This window comes from Acyrthosiphon pisum, chromosome A2 (genome assembly GCF_005508785.2).
Source record: "Acyrthosiphon pisum isolate AL4f chromosome A2, pea_aphid_22Mar2018_4r6ur, whole genome shotgun sequence".
Taxonomy (NCBI): Eukaryota; Metazoa; Arthropoda; class Insecta; order Hemiptera; family Aphididae; genus Acyrthosiphon; species Acyrthosiphon pisum.
Window position 1 is genome coordinate 102,449,926 of NC_042495.1, and position 17,924 is coordinate 102,467,849.

The 17,924-nt window shown below is 31.5% G+C and overlaps 2 protein-coding genes across 4 annotated transcripts; both read right to left on the reverse strand.

The window, feature by feature from the left end:
* Nucleotides 1-1,240: 1,240 nt before the first annotated feature.
* LOC100161989 (ufm1-specific protease 2) lies at nucleotides 1,241-5,496 on the reverse strand. The gene is made up of 9 exons (XM_001947173.5): nucleotides 5,168-5,496; nucleotides 4,835-5,041; nucleotides 4,513-4,749; nucleotides 3,983-4,187; nucleotides 3,678-3,917; nucleotides 3,004-3,156; nucleotides 2,325-2,451; nucleotides 1,786-2,039; nucleotides 1,241-1,730 (listed from the first exon to the last, which is right to left on the reverse strand). Exons 1-9 carry the CDS (start codon nucleotides 5,213-5,215, stop codon nucleotides 1,522-1,524), a joined length of 1,680 nt encoding a protein of 559 aa, XP_001947208.1. The 5' UTR covers nucleotides 5,216-5,496; the 3' UTR covers nucleotides 1,241-1,521.
* Nucleotides 5,497-7,476: 1,980 nt separating this feature from the next.
* Nucleotides 7,477-16,420, reverse strand: LOC100159948 (formin-J). 3 transcript variants are annotated; one of them, XM_029489274.1, is made up of 9 exons: nucleotides 14,778-16,420; nucleotides 12,028-12,175; nucleotides 11,785-11,949; nucleotides 11,449-11,724; nucleotides 11,121-11,381; nucleotides 10,918-11,062; nucleotides 9,707-9,846; nucleotides 9,540-9,627; nucleotides 7,477-9,460 (listed from the first exon to the last, which is right to left on the reverse strand). In XM_029489274.1, exons 2-9 carry the CDS (start codon nucleotides 12,169-12,171, stop codon nucleotides 8,574-8,576), a joined length of 2,106 nt encoding a protein of 701 aa, XP_029345134.1. In that variant the 5' UTR covers nucleotides 12,172-12,175; nucleotides 14,778-16,420; the 3' UTR covers nucleotides 7,477-8,573. The 3 variants fall into 3 exon arrangements, with proteins under 3 accessions (XP_029345134.1, XP_003241167.1, XP_008190230.1); XM_003241119.4 differs by having other exon boundaries at nucleotides 12,028-12,178; XM_008192008.3 differs by lacking the exon at nucleotides 14,778-16,420 and adding an exon at nucleotides 12,288-12,410 and having other exon boundaries at nucleotides 12,028-12,178.
* Nucleotides 16,421-17,924: the final 1,504 nt, after the last annotated feature.

A 17,924-nucleotide genomic window follows, 5' to 3' on the forward strand; every position in this document is an offset into this window, starting at 1 on the left:
GAATCGGGCATCGAAGTTTATGATCAGAGCATTTATTCTACCAGAAAAGTTGAGAAGTTACAAATATTTTAAAATACCTAAAATAAACGTCTGAAATTATTAGACTGGACAAAATAAAAATAAAATTTTAACAATAGATTCATCGTAGGTATAGCTTAAAATTAGAGTAAAATATTGAAATTTTCATTGTGTATAGTCGAATAGAAAATTATAATTTAAATTACAGAGATTTGTTTCTAGGATAAATACTTTTTGAATTACAACAAAATAACAAAAATTGTTTGAAAAGAATTCATTATGGGTATATAATATGTGTTATCCAATATCGTCAATATTTGACTTCGAACGCTCATAAAAATATGTAGGTACGTGCCTATAGTGCCTACTTATAATCTACATTGCTTTACACTGATTTTAAAATAAATTAAAGTAAGAAAAGCTTGACTTTTAATGAATCCAGAATCCTGTATTAAATGTTCAATCTTTAAATATTAAAATTAAAAAAGCTGTCAAGTAGCTGGAACCGCTCTGCTGTAGTCATTGGTGTCGAGTGTACCTCACCTCATGTTTCCGTCATTAAATTAGGCCACTGTAAGGATGTATTAAATAATTTGAATTAAATGATAAATCATTGTGTATGACGAAAAATCATTATAAACAAAGACGGTCTAACTTATGAGTAACCAAGGGGGAAGGTTACCCAACAATTTATTATTTTAATAATATTAACATTTTAAGGACGCCAAACCCGCATGTGTTGTATCTATCTTACAAACGTATACATGGACAATTTTACGTTCACAATAATACCTTTTACTCTGTAATTTCTAAATTTAGAGTGAAATGATATCTTATAAAATGTAAAGGTAAGATTATTACCTATGGTATCTCATAAGATTTTTATTATATTTTAATTTTAAAGCGAGGTATGAGTATTTTAAACTTGCTTTAAAATTAAAATATAATGAAAAGCCTATACGATGCTCTAGGGTCTAGATAATAATGTCCGACGTCCGTATACATATTCAATTTGTGTGTCATATAAGACATATAAATATAAATAGTTTAACATGTTTTATGCGACACATAAATAAAATTGACTAGTATATTTGACTGCATATTGTATATGGACAATGGACATTACCTTTAAATACATGTGTTGTACACTGTACTTTAGAATATAATTAACTTATGTAATGGTTTACTAAACTAAGAACAATATAAATCAAAAATATGTGTTTAATTGACTTGTTTTTTAAATATATATTTAACCATAAAACCAAAAAAAATCCTAAAATCACAGTCGTTTAATAATTGGAATAATTTTTAAGGACAATAAAATTGATATTTTAACTAAATGTGATACCAATATTATTTTTCTGTTTTTAAAATAAAAAATTTTAATCATGTTTTAATTGAGTTTGACACATATAAGTGCTTTCGGAAAATAATAATTATATAATATAATGAATAGTTTTAATTAATAACAGTACAAAACAAAATAACTTTAAAATGTTTATATTATATGCCATTAAAACTCAATGGTAAACAAAGATTATAAAATGTATCTTTTTTCCAAAATGACGCTTCCTTCCAACAAACTCCTTTACCATGAATACTTTTTATATTGTCAGAGCCTGTATAGTGAGGATCTAAAACCAAAAACTTAACTTCACCCAGTTCTTCATTGATGTCTACTCCTAAAATAGTGTGAGCAAGTACTCCACCACCTAAAACATAAATAAATATAATATTAAGAAATTATATTATTATTGCTTTTATTACCTATCATCACAGGAGTTCCGTGTCTATCAAAATGTTCAGACAGCTCAAGACACACTGAATTTAATGTATCACCTTGCCTCAAAGACATTATTCGACATGTGACATCCAAATGTGCATTTAATACAAAAGAAACTTCCATTGAACCAATCCATTGACTAGAACCAACAAATGTTTTATTTTTGTCACCTAAATCAACTAAAATTTGTTGTATATCACGAATGGAAGGCACAGGTTTATTGGTCCATCCTTGCCACCTATTAAAACATAAGAAATAATATATGAAAAATAACAATAATTAAATTTAGTTTGTCAATTGTTAAATTTAAAAAAAATGTTTTGATTAGGAAAGAAATTTAAAAAACTATATGCAATAGATAAAACTTTGATTACTGATATTAAATATTCATGAATAACATTAAAACTGGATTAATATTTACTCATTTAAACTAATTTTAAATATTTTATTTGATAAATTTAATAAGATATTTTGAATACCTATATGATTTTAACTACAATGTATGTGCATTTAAAATACATACTTAAACCAAGAATATAATGTTTGTAAAGATCTGTAAGCACAACCCCACTGATGATCGTTAAAACCACCTTGACCGTAGTGGTAAAATGAATATGTACCCTGAATTAATGATTTTCTTCCATTTTTTACTAGAAAAACAAAATGTATATAAACACAATAATAACTATACATATGATAGGAAACAATTGAACAGTGTGAAATGCAACTATCCACATATATTAAAACAAAATAAGTTAACCAGATGGCTACAATATTTAAATTATAATATTTTCAATAAAGTTAATCATTTGTTGTTAGTTTTCATTTAAAAATTATAATCTTTTTATGTTTTCAATCTCCCTTAAAACCTCAAACACATGTATCAATATCTATTCTCACATCAATCTCATTTAAATTATATAAAACATCAAGAACATTAAATTAAATTGTTTTGTTATTTCTTCAATTATTGTTGCTCAGAATTCATTTTTGTATTACCTTTGATTTATTTCTATTTATATCCATGTCACATCCCCTCATAAAAAAATTATCCATTCTTCTGAGCAGTTCTTGTAACTCTTCCTCTGTTCCCAAGCTCAATGTTATGTTGCTGCCTAAACGTACACAGTTTGCAAGTAATAGATACCTAACGCCTTAAACTATCTGATAATAATAATACATTTTTTTTTTCTATAACTTACTTCCTGAAGGAGATAGACCTTCATGTACGTTTGTTAAAAGTCCATCATCATTTACAGTTGGTTTAGCGTCAAATTGATAAGCATTTGATATACGAAACAATGGTCTATCCATGGACAAATGAAAAGCATTGTGTAATTTTTTTCTTAAATTACCTATGAAAATAAAATTAATTAACTACATCATATATTACAGAATAATTCATAAAATCATTAGTAGGTATTTACAAATATTTTTTTTATTAACTTAAATTTCTAAACACAAAAAAATAAAAACAATTTTTTTAATTGTTTCTTGTAAATAAATATAAATCATAAAATGAGAATTATAACTCGAGGAGTTTGATTTGTTTTGTAATAGTTTCTTTTATAAATTTAAAGCTACTATAAATACTGTGTCTAATTCCAAATAAAATTGCATTACTATGCAGGACAGCAACAGTGAGCAGTGTCAATTATCATGATTTCTACTACCATAGTAATAGACATGAACCATGGTCAGACTAAAACCAGTCGACGCTGAAATGCGAACCTTTTATATTTGTTTATATTACTTCCAATATTATATAGACTATTATGTAAAATGTCATTAGTAGTAAAATTATAATGAATTGATTGCTTGAAATAGCATATGACCTTAGTGATATAAATTTATTATTAATATACATTATACATACTATACGAATCTATTTGATTATGTGAACAGACGATTGTTAGAAAATGGCACAATGTATCAGGCAAGAAATGATGAACAGCAGGGAGATCCTTGGGATTTGAAACCAAAAATGATTGAATTGATTGAACATTCTTGACTATACTATCATAAATCAGATTATATGCCTGTGTATATGTGGCCCTCTTAGGAACCACACATAAAGTGTCTACCTGACAACAAATAAGTTCTTCATCAAAGGGTTCTAAAAAAAAACAACTTATTTTTAGGTTATCCATTAAATTTAAATATGTTTAATTTAAAATATACCATTTGTTTGATGAATTATAGGGAATTCAGATATATCTGTGTTTTCAGTTGGTGCATTTGATAAATTTTGATAAACGGATATATTTAAAACTTCATAATCCAACTTATTTGATTTTACTTTTATTCCATTAATAGTTTCTTTATCTTCTGATTTTCCCAAGTACTGTTTACTTTCTTTAATATAAAAAAGTGGTTTCAAACCAATCTAAAACAAATAAAATATTTTAAATTTGTAATTATTGGGTGAATATTCAAATTAGTTACTAAGAATTTGATTTTAAAATTAATAAAATATAAAAAACACGTGTGGTATCTCACAATGTTCTAACTATTATAGTTACTTTTCCAATTTTTGATATAAATATAATAATTTGGAAACTACTTTTATTAGTTTCTTTAATTGTGACTGAAATCATCTTCCAAAAACATGTCACAACATGTGATATTATGACGGGAATTATTAGATATCGTTATAATTGTTTGCAGAGTTAATTTATTATTAAAATAATCTAAATATCTAATAAACATACCTTTTTTTCTAATAAACTTGTAGTATATAATGAGTCAAAATCGTAAATTTTTCTGTCAATTTCCAATTTCATACAAGTTCTAAAATATAATAAATTCTTGCTTAGTTCCTCTTTTATTTGAACTTGAAACTCAAGTTGTTCAGATTGAATGGCATTATCAATCTTTTTTAACTCCCAAAGTTTTACTTCTGAACCAACTATGTTCAAATAAAGTGAATAATTTTCATTAAATTGATCCTGAAATGAAATTAAATACTTAACAATTAATATTTTACAATAGCCAATAACGGGTTTCAATTAAGTAGTATAGATGTGTGTGTACATTATTCAAATACTCCTGGACGTTTTCAATTAGATCAGCATTTCCTGCCAAGCCGCAGGTGGTCAAATTGTGGGGACAGTTATCGTCTACATTGAAAGACGAATCCACAAAACCAATTACATAGGTTTTGAACAAATTTTCTTCATTGATGTTAACCCCTAGTAGAACAAATTCGTTGATTTTTGACAAGCCATTTTTCTCTAAGACCTATATAAAATGTAACACGTTATTGGTTATCAACAAATCACAAGTTTCAAATTAAGAAAACAATTTTTGTATTTTAAAATTAAAATCAATCATCCAACACACAATATCAAAGGAGGTTGACATTACCTGCAAAACGTCTTTGCAAATGACTACTTCACGAAGCATTGCGTCCATTATGTGTAAGGAAAGACGAACAGGACTACAAAAATCCAACGACTGCTTAAAATGAACACTCACAAAACGCGTTACACGTCATCTTGATTATCGGGTGAATAGCAAACAGTGAATGTCTACAACACTACTAATAAGTCTTATTATCTATTGGCGAAATCGAACACCGCAAGAAATGTTATCACTCAAAAATGTTATCGCATTTATCCACAGAAAAACTAGTATTACAGGGTTAGCACGTCGAATATATCCTAATTCGTGGGTCTACTTGTCTAGGTGTTACTAAACTACAAGGTATACTTAGGGAATGCAAAAATCGCAACTAGAACGGTGTATCGTTGCCATCCCCATAGGTATACTTATAATAGTATATTTGAGGTATGTGGCCGTGGCTCGTGAAAAAAGGAAGTAAATATGAGAATAATCCTCAATTGTTGTAGTTTCAAAGAACCGTATTATTTTTCATCAACACTAGTCAACGAGTCACAACTCACAAGAATATTTTTGTATGGGATTATTTTTTAGAACAATAAAACAATTGAACCATTTTTATCCTAATTTTACGTCGGCCCGCCGCCCGGGCTCCATATATATTATCTATATTATTTATGAACAAATCGCTTAGGTGTCCTTTATTATTAAATTCATAAATCATAATTCAATAAATTATTAACAATATACAAACAAATCATACATCTTCATAGTTCATTTTTCATTATTCATACTATACTATTACCAGTAGTGTATCTAGGATTTTTTCAAGAGGGGGGATATAAAATTAACATGTTATATTGTGTACAAAGTTTGGTCTCCGGGGAGTAGATACGCCACTGACTATTACTGAGTATCAGTGGCATGCTGAACAGCTATTTTTTGAGGTAATTGCCTCAGGGAAAATATGGGTGGGTAGGTGGGTTACTAGGTGTGCAACTGGGCACTAGTTTGATCGTACATTTTAAATATCATATAAATTTGTACAATTTGTTAAAGTATCAATTGAGTTCGAAAAACCTGATGGTGGTAGGGAAGATGGTCAAATTGTATAGTTTGCCTCAAGTCTGAAAAATGTTCTGCACGCCACTGCTGAGTATTACTACTATACTATACCATTCACTATTCGTGTAACTCTAGCCTTGAAGGCAGTTAGTTTCTGAATGTATTGTCGATTCAAATACGTTCCCATGGGCACTAGGGTACTATTATTTATTTAGGATAGAATCATAGTTCTAACAAATAAGTACTAAGCATAACCACGCTAGTAGCCAGTAGGATAGAAATTAAGATCTAACGTTCACAAATAAACAAAATACAATCAAGTGACGAGTACTAATCTCAATTATAGTTTTTACTCTTTAGCTAATTTGTCCTAGATTCAGCTGTACTACATCTATAAACTTATAAGACTTGACTCAATCATAATTTAAGCATAGGTAAACTAAGTTTGGTATTTTTGTCTAAGTATAGGTACACCTAAATCTACCAGTATATTTCTCTAGTCTCAGCAGGCGCCCAATGCATATTATGGAAACATACAATTTTATTTGTTATACACCTAGATCAAAGGATCACAGTCCACAGATCTATATTTTATTGGTTTAGTAAGTATTGACTATATAGCAGTGGATACAAAATACTACTAATATAGGTCCATTCGAATATTTAGATATTTTGTATTTTTGCGAACAAAATTTAAGTATACTTTATAAATTAATAATATAACAATATCATGTTCTCAAAACGAACTCAAATTGAGTTTGTTTCTATTCAAATATATAACAATAAATAATAATTTACCAATTATTTTGGATCGCATTTTAACAAGTCTTGTATACCTAATAAAAAATAAATCACTTTATATTTTAATTCTAATTAGACTATTGTCTATTTCACAATTAAAAGCATTTAACTAACACTGAAATTAAATTTCTTAAATCATAATTATTAAATAATAATATATAATATATTCATTGTTTCAGTTGCTTTCGTATACATTAAAAGTTATAATACTGTGTAAAGTATTACCTTTCATCTATATCATCTTTACTATTTTATATGTATTATGTAGTATGTAGAGATGTAGTACATCTGTACATTAAAATGTAAAATATATTAAAATACATATTAATAGAATATTTAGTATTTACCATTAATTTAATTCTTGGTAAATCTTGGCAATTTCAAAATTACACCTCTCTATTAAGTATTTATCTACAATTTCTAGTATCTATACCAAAAGATAGTAAAATAAAGACCAATTTGTAAAATTACATTTATCAACAGTATTTAATATGTAAAATATTATAAAAAGTAACAGTATTTTATTATGATACATGAATTTGGAAAATACTAAATTCTTTGAAAATTCATATTTTAGTGAAAACTGACAGTTAAGAGTTAAAAACATAGGCATGTGCAGGATTTTATCACATCGTGTGCAGAATAATTTTAGTAGGGACAACTTTATGACTTCATTATTTTAAAATGTTTATCATGTAAAAATAAAGATGTTTCATATTTTAGATATTGTATTGATTTTACAATGATATGTGATTTTATTCTGTCTAAAGACACTTTATCTAGCATAAAAAATTCTCTGAACATCAACTTTAAGGAAAGTTTCTAGTAGCAAATTAGATCTAGTACTTTGGTGAATGGTGGGTCAAAGGTAAAATTATTTAAAATCAACAGAAAGAATACGAAGATTTGTTGAAATTGTTATGAAAAATTATGAAATAATTGTTTGGTGACCATGATTAACAGAAGGTTAGACTGTCTGGGTTCTAAATAAAATATAATTTATCATTGATTTCAAATTATTTAACACATTCATTACTGACAGAGCCCTACTCAGACGCTGTATACCCCGTGTGCACACCTATGGTTAGAAAATTAAGTATAATTTTATAACAACTAATCCATCTAGTTTTGAAAATATAAAAAATATTTTTTTTAACTGAATAAAGTATTAAGAACCCATTCATGTGACATGCATAGTCTTTACATTTTAGATCTTATTATTATTTTATTTACCTACTATGTTCACTATATTGTAGTACAAAATACATACAATATAATATAAACTACAATGTACTAAAATAATATTATCATTTGCCGGGCTTAAGTTCAATAAAAAAAAAAAAAAAAATATCATACTTATCAATTTAATATTGATATTTACATAAAAACCTACAACAGATATTATAAGAGATCAAATAAAAACATTGAATAACAATAATGTTTTCGCTGTTTAAATATCACAGATAAATTTAAAAAAAAAGTACAACTGTCAGACTTATAAATTATTACAGTGAATACTTGCAGTTCTAACACATCACAATGGCTGCAAGTATTTTACTTCATCTCAACTAGTTGTTGAATGAGTTGGATGTTGTTGGTACATTTGAATCTGTGGTGCTGGATATTGAACCAACATTATTTGGGACACTGGTGTAGCCTGAACTTGCTGATTTGCCTGCTGCTGTTGTTGTTGTTGTTGTTGAATGTGCTGTTGTTCGCTCTGTGTATCTGAATCAATCATATCGTCACAATCATCATCTGGATGTCCAGCTCCATATTTCACCCTTTTGAAACGTCCGTATAACGAAGAATATGGTAGATTATAATGTATAGCTGCCTGATTAATACTCATGTGACCTAATCGCACAGATTCCAAAGCTTCCATCATAGCGTCCTCAGACCATGGGGTTGGATTGCTGCGGGACAATTCAATTTTCTCACGTTTACACCGGCCATATAGTGTACCAGAGGGTATACCATAGTCGGCTGCAGCTCGTTGCACAGTTGTTTGTCCAGTCCGTATAGCATGCAATGCCTGGTCTAACTGCTCCTGACCCCAAGAAGTTGGAGCTGCATTGAATGGAGCAGCTAATCTAATTCCTTCCCGCCGCGCAATCTTGTATAAAGTACTACTAGGTATTCCATAAGCTTTACTAGCTTTATTTGCTGAAATAGTGCCAGTACGCAGAGCATCTAAAGCAATGTTTAAAGCTTCATCATTCCAAGATTTAGCTGGTCCATCCTTTTTAGGAGTATCTATACCAGCACGGTGAGCCCGCTGCCACAATGTAGTAGAAGGAATCCCAAATGTTATGGATGCTTTGGTCAATGACATATTATGTGAACGTAATGCTTCTAAAGCATTTTCCATGTCATCAGCTGTCCATCCTTTGCCACCATTTGTACCATACTGTTTGTTAATATTGTTACTGGAACTATCTTCACTGACATCTGTAATTTAATAATTATACAAGAATACAAATTACAAAGAAATAAAACCACAATATAAAATTTATTTAAATGCAAGTACCTCCTGTATTAGAAGAATTTGGTAGTAATCCCAAAAGTTCAGGTGTTATCATCATTGTATGCATTGAATTGTCTTCATCATTTATATTCTACAAGTATAAATATTGTTAATATCATAAAAGAAATAATTGATATACTATAATATAGTATATAATAAATTATTATTACACGGTCATTAGAATGTTGTCTTTCTATTCCAATTGCATCTGATGATTGATCAATAGTACGAAGTGTTTCAAATTTAACACTTTCAAATTTTCCTTCACTGCCATCACTTCTCATCATATCATTTGAACACGATGTACCAACTAAAATTAAAATATAACACATACATTTAAAATTATATTAAATAAATAAATAAATTTAGTATTATATATAATGGACATTTCTGGTCTGTTGTCTAGCTTAAATTAAATTCAACTAAACTTGATTATGTTATCTCCTCTCCCTTGAAGTAATATTTATATAAGACAAAAGCTAATAAAACTCAATGGTTATTAATTATTATAATATGAAATAACCTATTGAAAACAACAGATATACAGTTTTATCTATCACTATTTAACGTAAAATAGGAGAACAATTTTGAATTAATGCAAAAGACATTAATTGTGGACACAACATGAATGTAAAGAGAGAAAATAAGTGTTGTACAAACTCATTTCTAGGTTGATATTTATTATTTGTACACTATGATAAACTTCTTAAGAGTTTACATAAATATGAAAGAACTGAGGAAAATAACTTAGTTTTGCACTTATATTTTTACTTTTTTGAATAGATTAAATATATTAATTTAATTAATATAAATTACTACTATACTGTTAAGCACATACATAGTTTCTCCTTTCCCAATTGGCAATTTCCTTGTAAAAGTCAGTTGTATTTTCATTGGTTGTACATTTCCTACCCTACTTAACGTTATAAATCATCAATCAATTACTCCTCGAGATTTAATAAATTTATGCCTGTGACTCAGGGTCATAGGCGCAAATAATAGGGGGGCTAAGCTCCATTGGCCCCCAAAAAATATACAGTTTATAGTTGAGTTGGATCGAAGCCCCTTCTCCCCCACTCACATTGATGTTAAAAATCTTAACCCCCCCCCCAGAAATTTTAATGGATTTGCAGCTATGCTCAGGGTATGTCAAAATGTATAGCCTTATTCCTTCCCCATTTTAAAATACCAAGTACAACTCTCATGGGGGAGCTCATGACGTGTTTAAGTAATATTATTACTTGTCGTATTACTTTATTAGTTATTTTAGTTACAATTAAACATATTAAGACAGTGGAACTATTTTATCTGTCTAAACTTAGATATTGAATTATTAATTCAAAAACTCAAAATTATCTTAATTATTTTTTAAGCATATTACCAGCCATATCTCTATGTGTAGGAGTTGATGAGGGACTTGTGTTATTTTTTACTGGTACTGGTGTTGCCCTTGGTCCAACAGGCTGTATATCAGGTGTAATGTCAGCTTCATTTACTGTCAAAACTGGACCTGTTGTGATAATCATCTGAAAATAACAAAAAATAAATAAAATTTATAAAATTAAAAATATATTAATATTTTACTTGTGAATGAGTTTGAACTGCAGTTTGTTGTAACTGTGGTTGATTTGTATGTTGTGTTACATGGCTCATTTGTTGTTGTTGTTGTTGTTGCTGTTGTTGTTGTTGTGGTATAGGTATGTGAACTATCTGGGGCTGTTGTTGGGCTTGTAAACTTAGTGTAGAATGTGGCTCTAGTATGACCACTGGCATATCTGTTAGTGTCGACTTCATTTCTTTCTCATCATCTTCAGTTGATGTTGCTACAGTCATGCAATGGATAGTCTAGAAAAAATACAACATTCATTAATAAATTATTATTCTTTTCATATTGCGAGTAGTGAGTATTTACATTTATAGATTTGTTTTCTTGATCAACGCCGATAGGCGCAAAACCCGACTGTTCAATTCGATAATAACTTCGATTAAACTGATCCTGTTGAATTTGATTAGGACTCATTTTTTTTGAATAGGGAGAAGTTCTGCGTTGTAATTTTGTGAACACTCTTCCGCCACTTTTTAAAGGGCCCAGAGGAGTTACTTCGGCAACAATAGATGTATCACGTTCATCTTCGGGCACTTCACATAGCCCTTTAATCTTTAACTGGTCAGCTGTCTTTAGAAGAGACTGAAAATATGATAAATTCTATCATTAGATTCTGCTTTTACACAAGCTTTTTAGACTTACTTGTAATTCAGCTTGAGACACATCAATCTCGCCTCTATACACAAACTCTATAATGAATTTAAGATCGTTAAAACAAACATCATAAGGCAGTATAATGGTCGGATGTTTACATGGGTTATCCATCAATAGCTTTTGGAAGTATGATGAGCAAGCCGATAAGACAACCTATAACACAATGTTGATGTTTATCAAAAAAGCATAAAACAAAGGCAAATAAAAAGTCATGTTTATTTAATCATTTACTTTGTGTGCTTTTAGTGTGCTCTCATTGCAAGCAAGAGTAACATCGACAAACGATTCATTTCGAAGAAGTTGATGAAACACAGAGGTCATATTTGATTGGTAATTGTTCCATCGCAGACAATAGTGCTGGCCATTAACTGTCATTGTACTTCTGAAATATTTAAAATTACATTTTTAAACTGATAATATATATAGCCTATATTGTTTGTCTTCACAATAACACTACAGATATGAATACAAATTAATATAAAAATAATAACCTATTAACACTTTATATCTGCAGTGTTTTGTAGTTTTGATTGAGACTAAATATTTAGCAATACCCATTATATAATTTATAATTGTTTTTCTTGTTCGATTTAATTAAGTCATTTTACTCAGAGTATAATAATAATTAAAGTTCTAACTCTAGCATTTTATTTTATGTTCATATTTTGTTCAGACAAAATCATTATTATATTTTTAAAAATGTGAAAAAATTGCTCGTATGAAATAAAATAGTTCTTGATATTATATTTAATTTAATTATAAATATGGAAGTTATATTAATAATTAGTAATTAGTAGATGTCTCAGTAAAGCAAATAATATGTCATTATTAAATTATTTCAGTTCTAAACAAACGTTTACATTCTCTAGATTTTACTTTTATTTTATTCCATATTTTATTGATTTATAAATTATATATTTTTTTTTATTCAATAGATATATTTGTATAGTATCAATGTATCATTAATTTGACAATTTAATCTCAAATTTTAATCATTCAGAAAACATAATTCAGACGCTCGTAAAGTGTTAAGTCCAGATGGGTTTTCATTAAAAAAATCAATAGTCAGTTACCACCCAAAAATTCAACTCGAAGAAGGGACCACACGTTTAACTTTTTTTAAGGGCGTGTAAGCGTGTTCATTATAGTAATTGAAGTTTATTTTAATGTTTTTTTTTTATAAGTACCTACTTAATGAAAATTATATAATATTATATTTATTATTATAACAATTAAAATGACCAACAATAAACCAATAATGCTTTAAAATAGGAATATTAAATTCAGTTGATAGATTCCATAAATCTGTTTTTGTACAATAAAATTAATTCTAAAAATAGGTTATTGCGTAGGTATAAGAGCATAGACGCATATACAATGTTAATGCAGTGCCTAAAAATAAAATACATTTTTAGTTTTTACGCCATAATCTAATATTATGCAAATAATTAATTCTACATCTGTTTAATCGTAATTAGAATCAGTACACAACAAACGCTATTAACTCCAAACAAGACGCCAAAAACAATTTCAACACTCGTCAAAAAAATACATAATACCCCAGACAAGAAATCAGTACAACGGTTGAAAAAGTTAATAATATATTAGATTAAAACAAATTTTCGTTAGATGTGTAATGGGACGACGATATTATAGGAACGAGATTCAGTTTGGATAGCAGTATTATAATATCCCTAACTACTGTTATTATATAATAGTCAAATCAAGGTTCTATCGTTTTTTTTTTTTTGTGACGGATGAAAAATGTCTTAAAATGTTAAACACAAAAACAATGTGGGCTATGGCCCTGAGATTTACGAGATATGTTCGATGATAAACGATATTCGAGGCGGCATTATAACGAAAATAGTGAAAAGAGACCGTAAAATAATTGTAGTGCTCAAGCGGCGCACATCGTTATTTATATTTTATAATGAGATTTGTGTGTTCCGACGGCGGCGGCGTGGGATGTATTTTTTTTTTTGAAACCGTTTTTCAATGGAATCTCCATTGTGTTTCAATGCGGTGCTGGGAATGCAAATGCAGAGTGAAATAAAAAATTGTCGTTGTCGGGTTATCCAGCTCGGGTAGATGAGAGAAACGAAAAACGAAAATTACTACGAAAAACGCCACGCGAGCCCGGGCGAAACGAGACGATCGATTTTACGAAATCCGGCCGGGTGAACAGCGAGGGTGGGGAATGGGTCAACACCCTAATAATCGTTGACCACCCAACCAAGCAACCAAACCCCGGGAATTGGGGAGAACGGAAAAAGACGCGTCGCCGGATCGTAAATGACGCAAAATCTTCAAAAACTCGTGACGAATAATACTAGACATAATTATCGTTAGGTATCGTTATTGTCGGGAACAGCGCTTTCTGAGAAAATACGAAATGAGTGAGAAGCGCAAGTGGCGAGAACCAGCGTCGTGGCCACGGTGGAAAAAACGTTCATCAGTACTCTCCTATCGCTCAGTACTCTCCTAATACATACCACCCGCCCCCACACAGGTAGTACCGAAAGAACCAGGGTGGGAATAACAACAAAGTGTCGCGTGCATACGCCGGACGACGGCATGCCGGCACGCTTTAATATAATAACGATATTATGCAGTACGAACGTCGCGACTCGCGACACATCCCTTACTCTCTTCACACGTAATATTATAATTAAATTTGAAAATATTCAAAAACCTCCCCTCAACCGCGCGGTGTGATATAGTCTCCACAGTTCACCGAGCGATGCGTGCACGCAACGGGACGGCATGTGGGTGGGCAAATGCGATGAGGAAGAGGGTGACAGAGAGGTAACGCGCACACGGACGTGGGAAAAAATAAAACGAAAAATAAATAGACGGCATTTTTTTGGGAGAGGGGTGGGGGAGAGAAAAAATAGAAATAAAAATAAAATGGAGAGGAAAGAATGTTTGTACAACGCAAACGACGGCGACGGCGGCGGACGCAATTTTTACATACTTACACGGAGTTTCCAAACAAGGAGGAACGGACAATTTGAACGGCCGGCACAAAGCGGGAACTGATGATAAGCCTACATTTCGTTGTCGACCTCGTTCGTTCCGTTGTGCGCTCGCGTTCGCGTCGTCGCCGTGGCGTGTACGACGCGCTCGCCGCCGCGTATCCCGGTCACCCGCCCGCCTACGTACCGGTTGCCCCGGCAACCCCGTGCGGATCACCATTTCCACCCACCCAAAATACGTTCATAGAACGAGTAATGCCCGACCGACCGACCGACCGTCGTGGACGGGTGGTCGGGCTGCGGCGGCCAAGAATGATGGTAGGAAGAGAGAGCGAGGCGATGGCAGTTGGCCGGCCCGCCGCATTCGGTGTGTGTGTGAGTGTGTGTGTTTGCGTGTAGCGGAGAGAATTCGCTGGAACGACGTCGGTGGCGACGAGTTAGGGGAACTATGGTTTGCGGGCTGACGAACGTTGTTCGGCCGAACCACCAAAAACGAGTCGATGAGCAGCATTGCTTTAGCCGTACACTACTTCTCTCCAATATTCTCTTGATGTGTAGAGGCCTGCCCGTTCGTGTCGGTGCGTGCGTGAGCGCGTTGATGAGCGGACGACGATAGCACGGCGGCGGCGCACCGAAAATCAATGAATACCGTCGTTCTGGCAACGGAACGGGAGAACTACGAAAATTGTTGTTAGGGCGTCGTGGCGGCCGACTCGGGAATTTATTTTGAGAGTAGTTTTATCTTGAACGACAGCACCGTCGAACTGATAACGGCGCGATGGCTAGGCCGACACGTACTAGGAAATAGTCGGAATAATATAATACTAAATCTAGGTACTATACTAAAGTTATTAGGTCAATGATTAAAATAATAAATCCTTATATTATACAACAACAATAACAATTATTATTGTATCGGGCGAGATTTGGGAAATTATGCATGGCGCGATATGTTTTTACAAAATCTCCTCGTCGAAAGATTCATGACTTGCGTGGATTCGGTTCTTGCCGATCGCATATCCCCTATGGCCGACATTTTTTCCGCGTTTAATATAATAGTACCGCTGCCGTAGTCCTGTGCTTCAGGCTTTGGCTAATTCGTATCGTTAGGGGCTAAATAATGCACGATTTCCTCAATATCATAATATATGTCTAATAAATTGTAATATTGTTTTCCTTTATAAATAAATATTGTCCAAATAGGTCTTATAGTAATATTGGTAAATTTTAACGGCCACAGAGTTTCATTATTTTCAAAATAACTTAAAAAATCCGCGGCCCTTGGCTTCTGCTTGTAGTAAACCGACCGCCGTTTTACTACATTTTTACAAATATGACTAATCATATTTTAGCGAACTACATAATATACTAGATCGCAGATTTAGATTACAAGGGCACGTGTAAACTATCAACCATCTGACCACCGCATTTATTGTTTCTGCATCGTTGCACTTTTCACCAGGTACGAAAAGTGCCAAACTGCTTTGCTAAATAATCTAAATGACACACAAGGGCGAGCCGACAACAACAACTGCGGCGGTACTCCTTTGATCCATCTCCTAGTCTCTACCGTGTACTTATTAGTTTAGGGGAGACTATGTATATATACGAGTCTCCATCCATAGCCAAATTAGAATTAGTTCAGACCCAGTACCGTCAGTACGACGTACATATTAGTATTACTAATTTCTCGGGCAGGTGCTTATCACTCTGTCCTCAAATTTATATATTAAATGTAAAACATTATACTCTTTGTAACTTAAATAAATCACTTATAATTATTACGGTGTAACTTGTTACTCTGTCGAACCTCTCCTATGCAACACATCAACGTCGTCGAACTCAAAATATAAACGATAGTGAGGGATCACTACATGCTGCATGGTGCATAGTCAATTTTAATTCAATACACCATTGTATTTTTATAAATAGTTCACCAACCCCCACATTCCCAATAATAGTACCCGATTTATGTCTAGGCGTTATTTTATAATTCGTACAACAATATTACAATAATATGTCCTGTCCAGACCGTTCTATGGTACCATACACGAGTTACGAGTGTATTACGAATTACGAACAAACGTTACTCATACTACTATTTATAGGCGTGTGCCTGTTAAAACTTAAATATATGTACCTAAAAACACATTTTTCCGTGCAACTGAAAGCTATAGCATACAATATATGTTATTGCGCACACGCGACCTCATTTACACTACCTATATAGTATGAGTCGTACGTGTTGATGTCGATTTGTCGTTTTGTCTAGATGTTAAATAAAACGTTTTTACTCCAAGTTTAATAATAATTAATAATAATATAAATAATATAATGTACCCAAAAAATGCAACCAACACAATATTATAATATCGTGGATAATGTTATCGTAATTCGAAACCATCAACTAAACCCAAATACTAAATAGATTTTTTTTCGACAATTCAGTAAATTAATGTTTATCGAATGTAAACTCGAAGACGTCGTATACATACGATACTGCGATAGTGTCATATGTATCATAATACATTAGATTTATAAATAAATTTATGTCATCAGTCTTCAGCAAAAATGGTATGACAATACTAATCATAAAGGTTAACAAGAAAAGAGCGTGTTGAATAGGTACACAAAATCGATAAAGATAATGACGAAATAACACGACGCATAATGGCATAATGTGTATTGACAAGACAAAATGTCTGAAACCTAACGCAAAGTTTTGTAATTTAACTAAACGACAACGGGCCATAAATGAACACACGTAGGTTGCTACTTCGGGGTGACGCATCATGCGCATACCTCCAATCCAAATTTTTTTAATTTTTTAGTTTCAACTTACTAATACGCGTTATGTTTAGTTGTCCAAAAACTGATGAGTTGCTTTTAAAATCAAAGACTGTTCGAGGAATTTATTCCGTTACATTCTACACAGCTCGTAGAGTGTGCAACGACGCACAGAAGTTATAATACAGTGTGTCCCAGAAGTCCCGTATCACCCTCAGTATCTCCGTGGAAAATCAATATATTTAATGCAAATTCTTTTACAGTAATAAGTATAGAAATTCTGATTGAATAACATAATATTCGATTTTTTTTTTCAAAAATTCAAAAATTATCAAAAATTTTTTTTTAGGAAAATAAATTTAT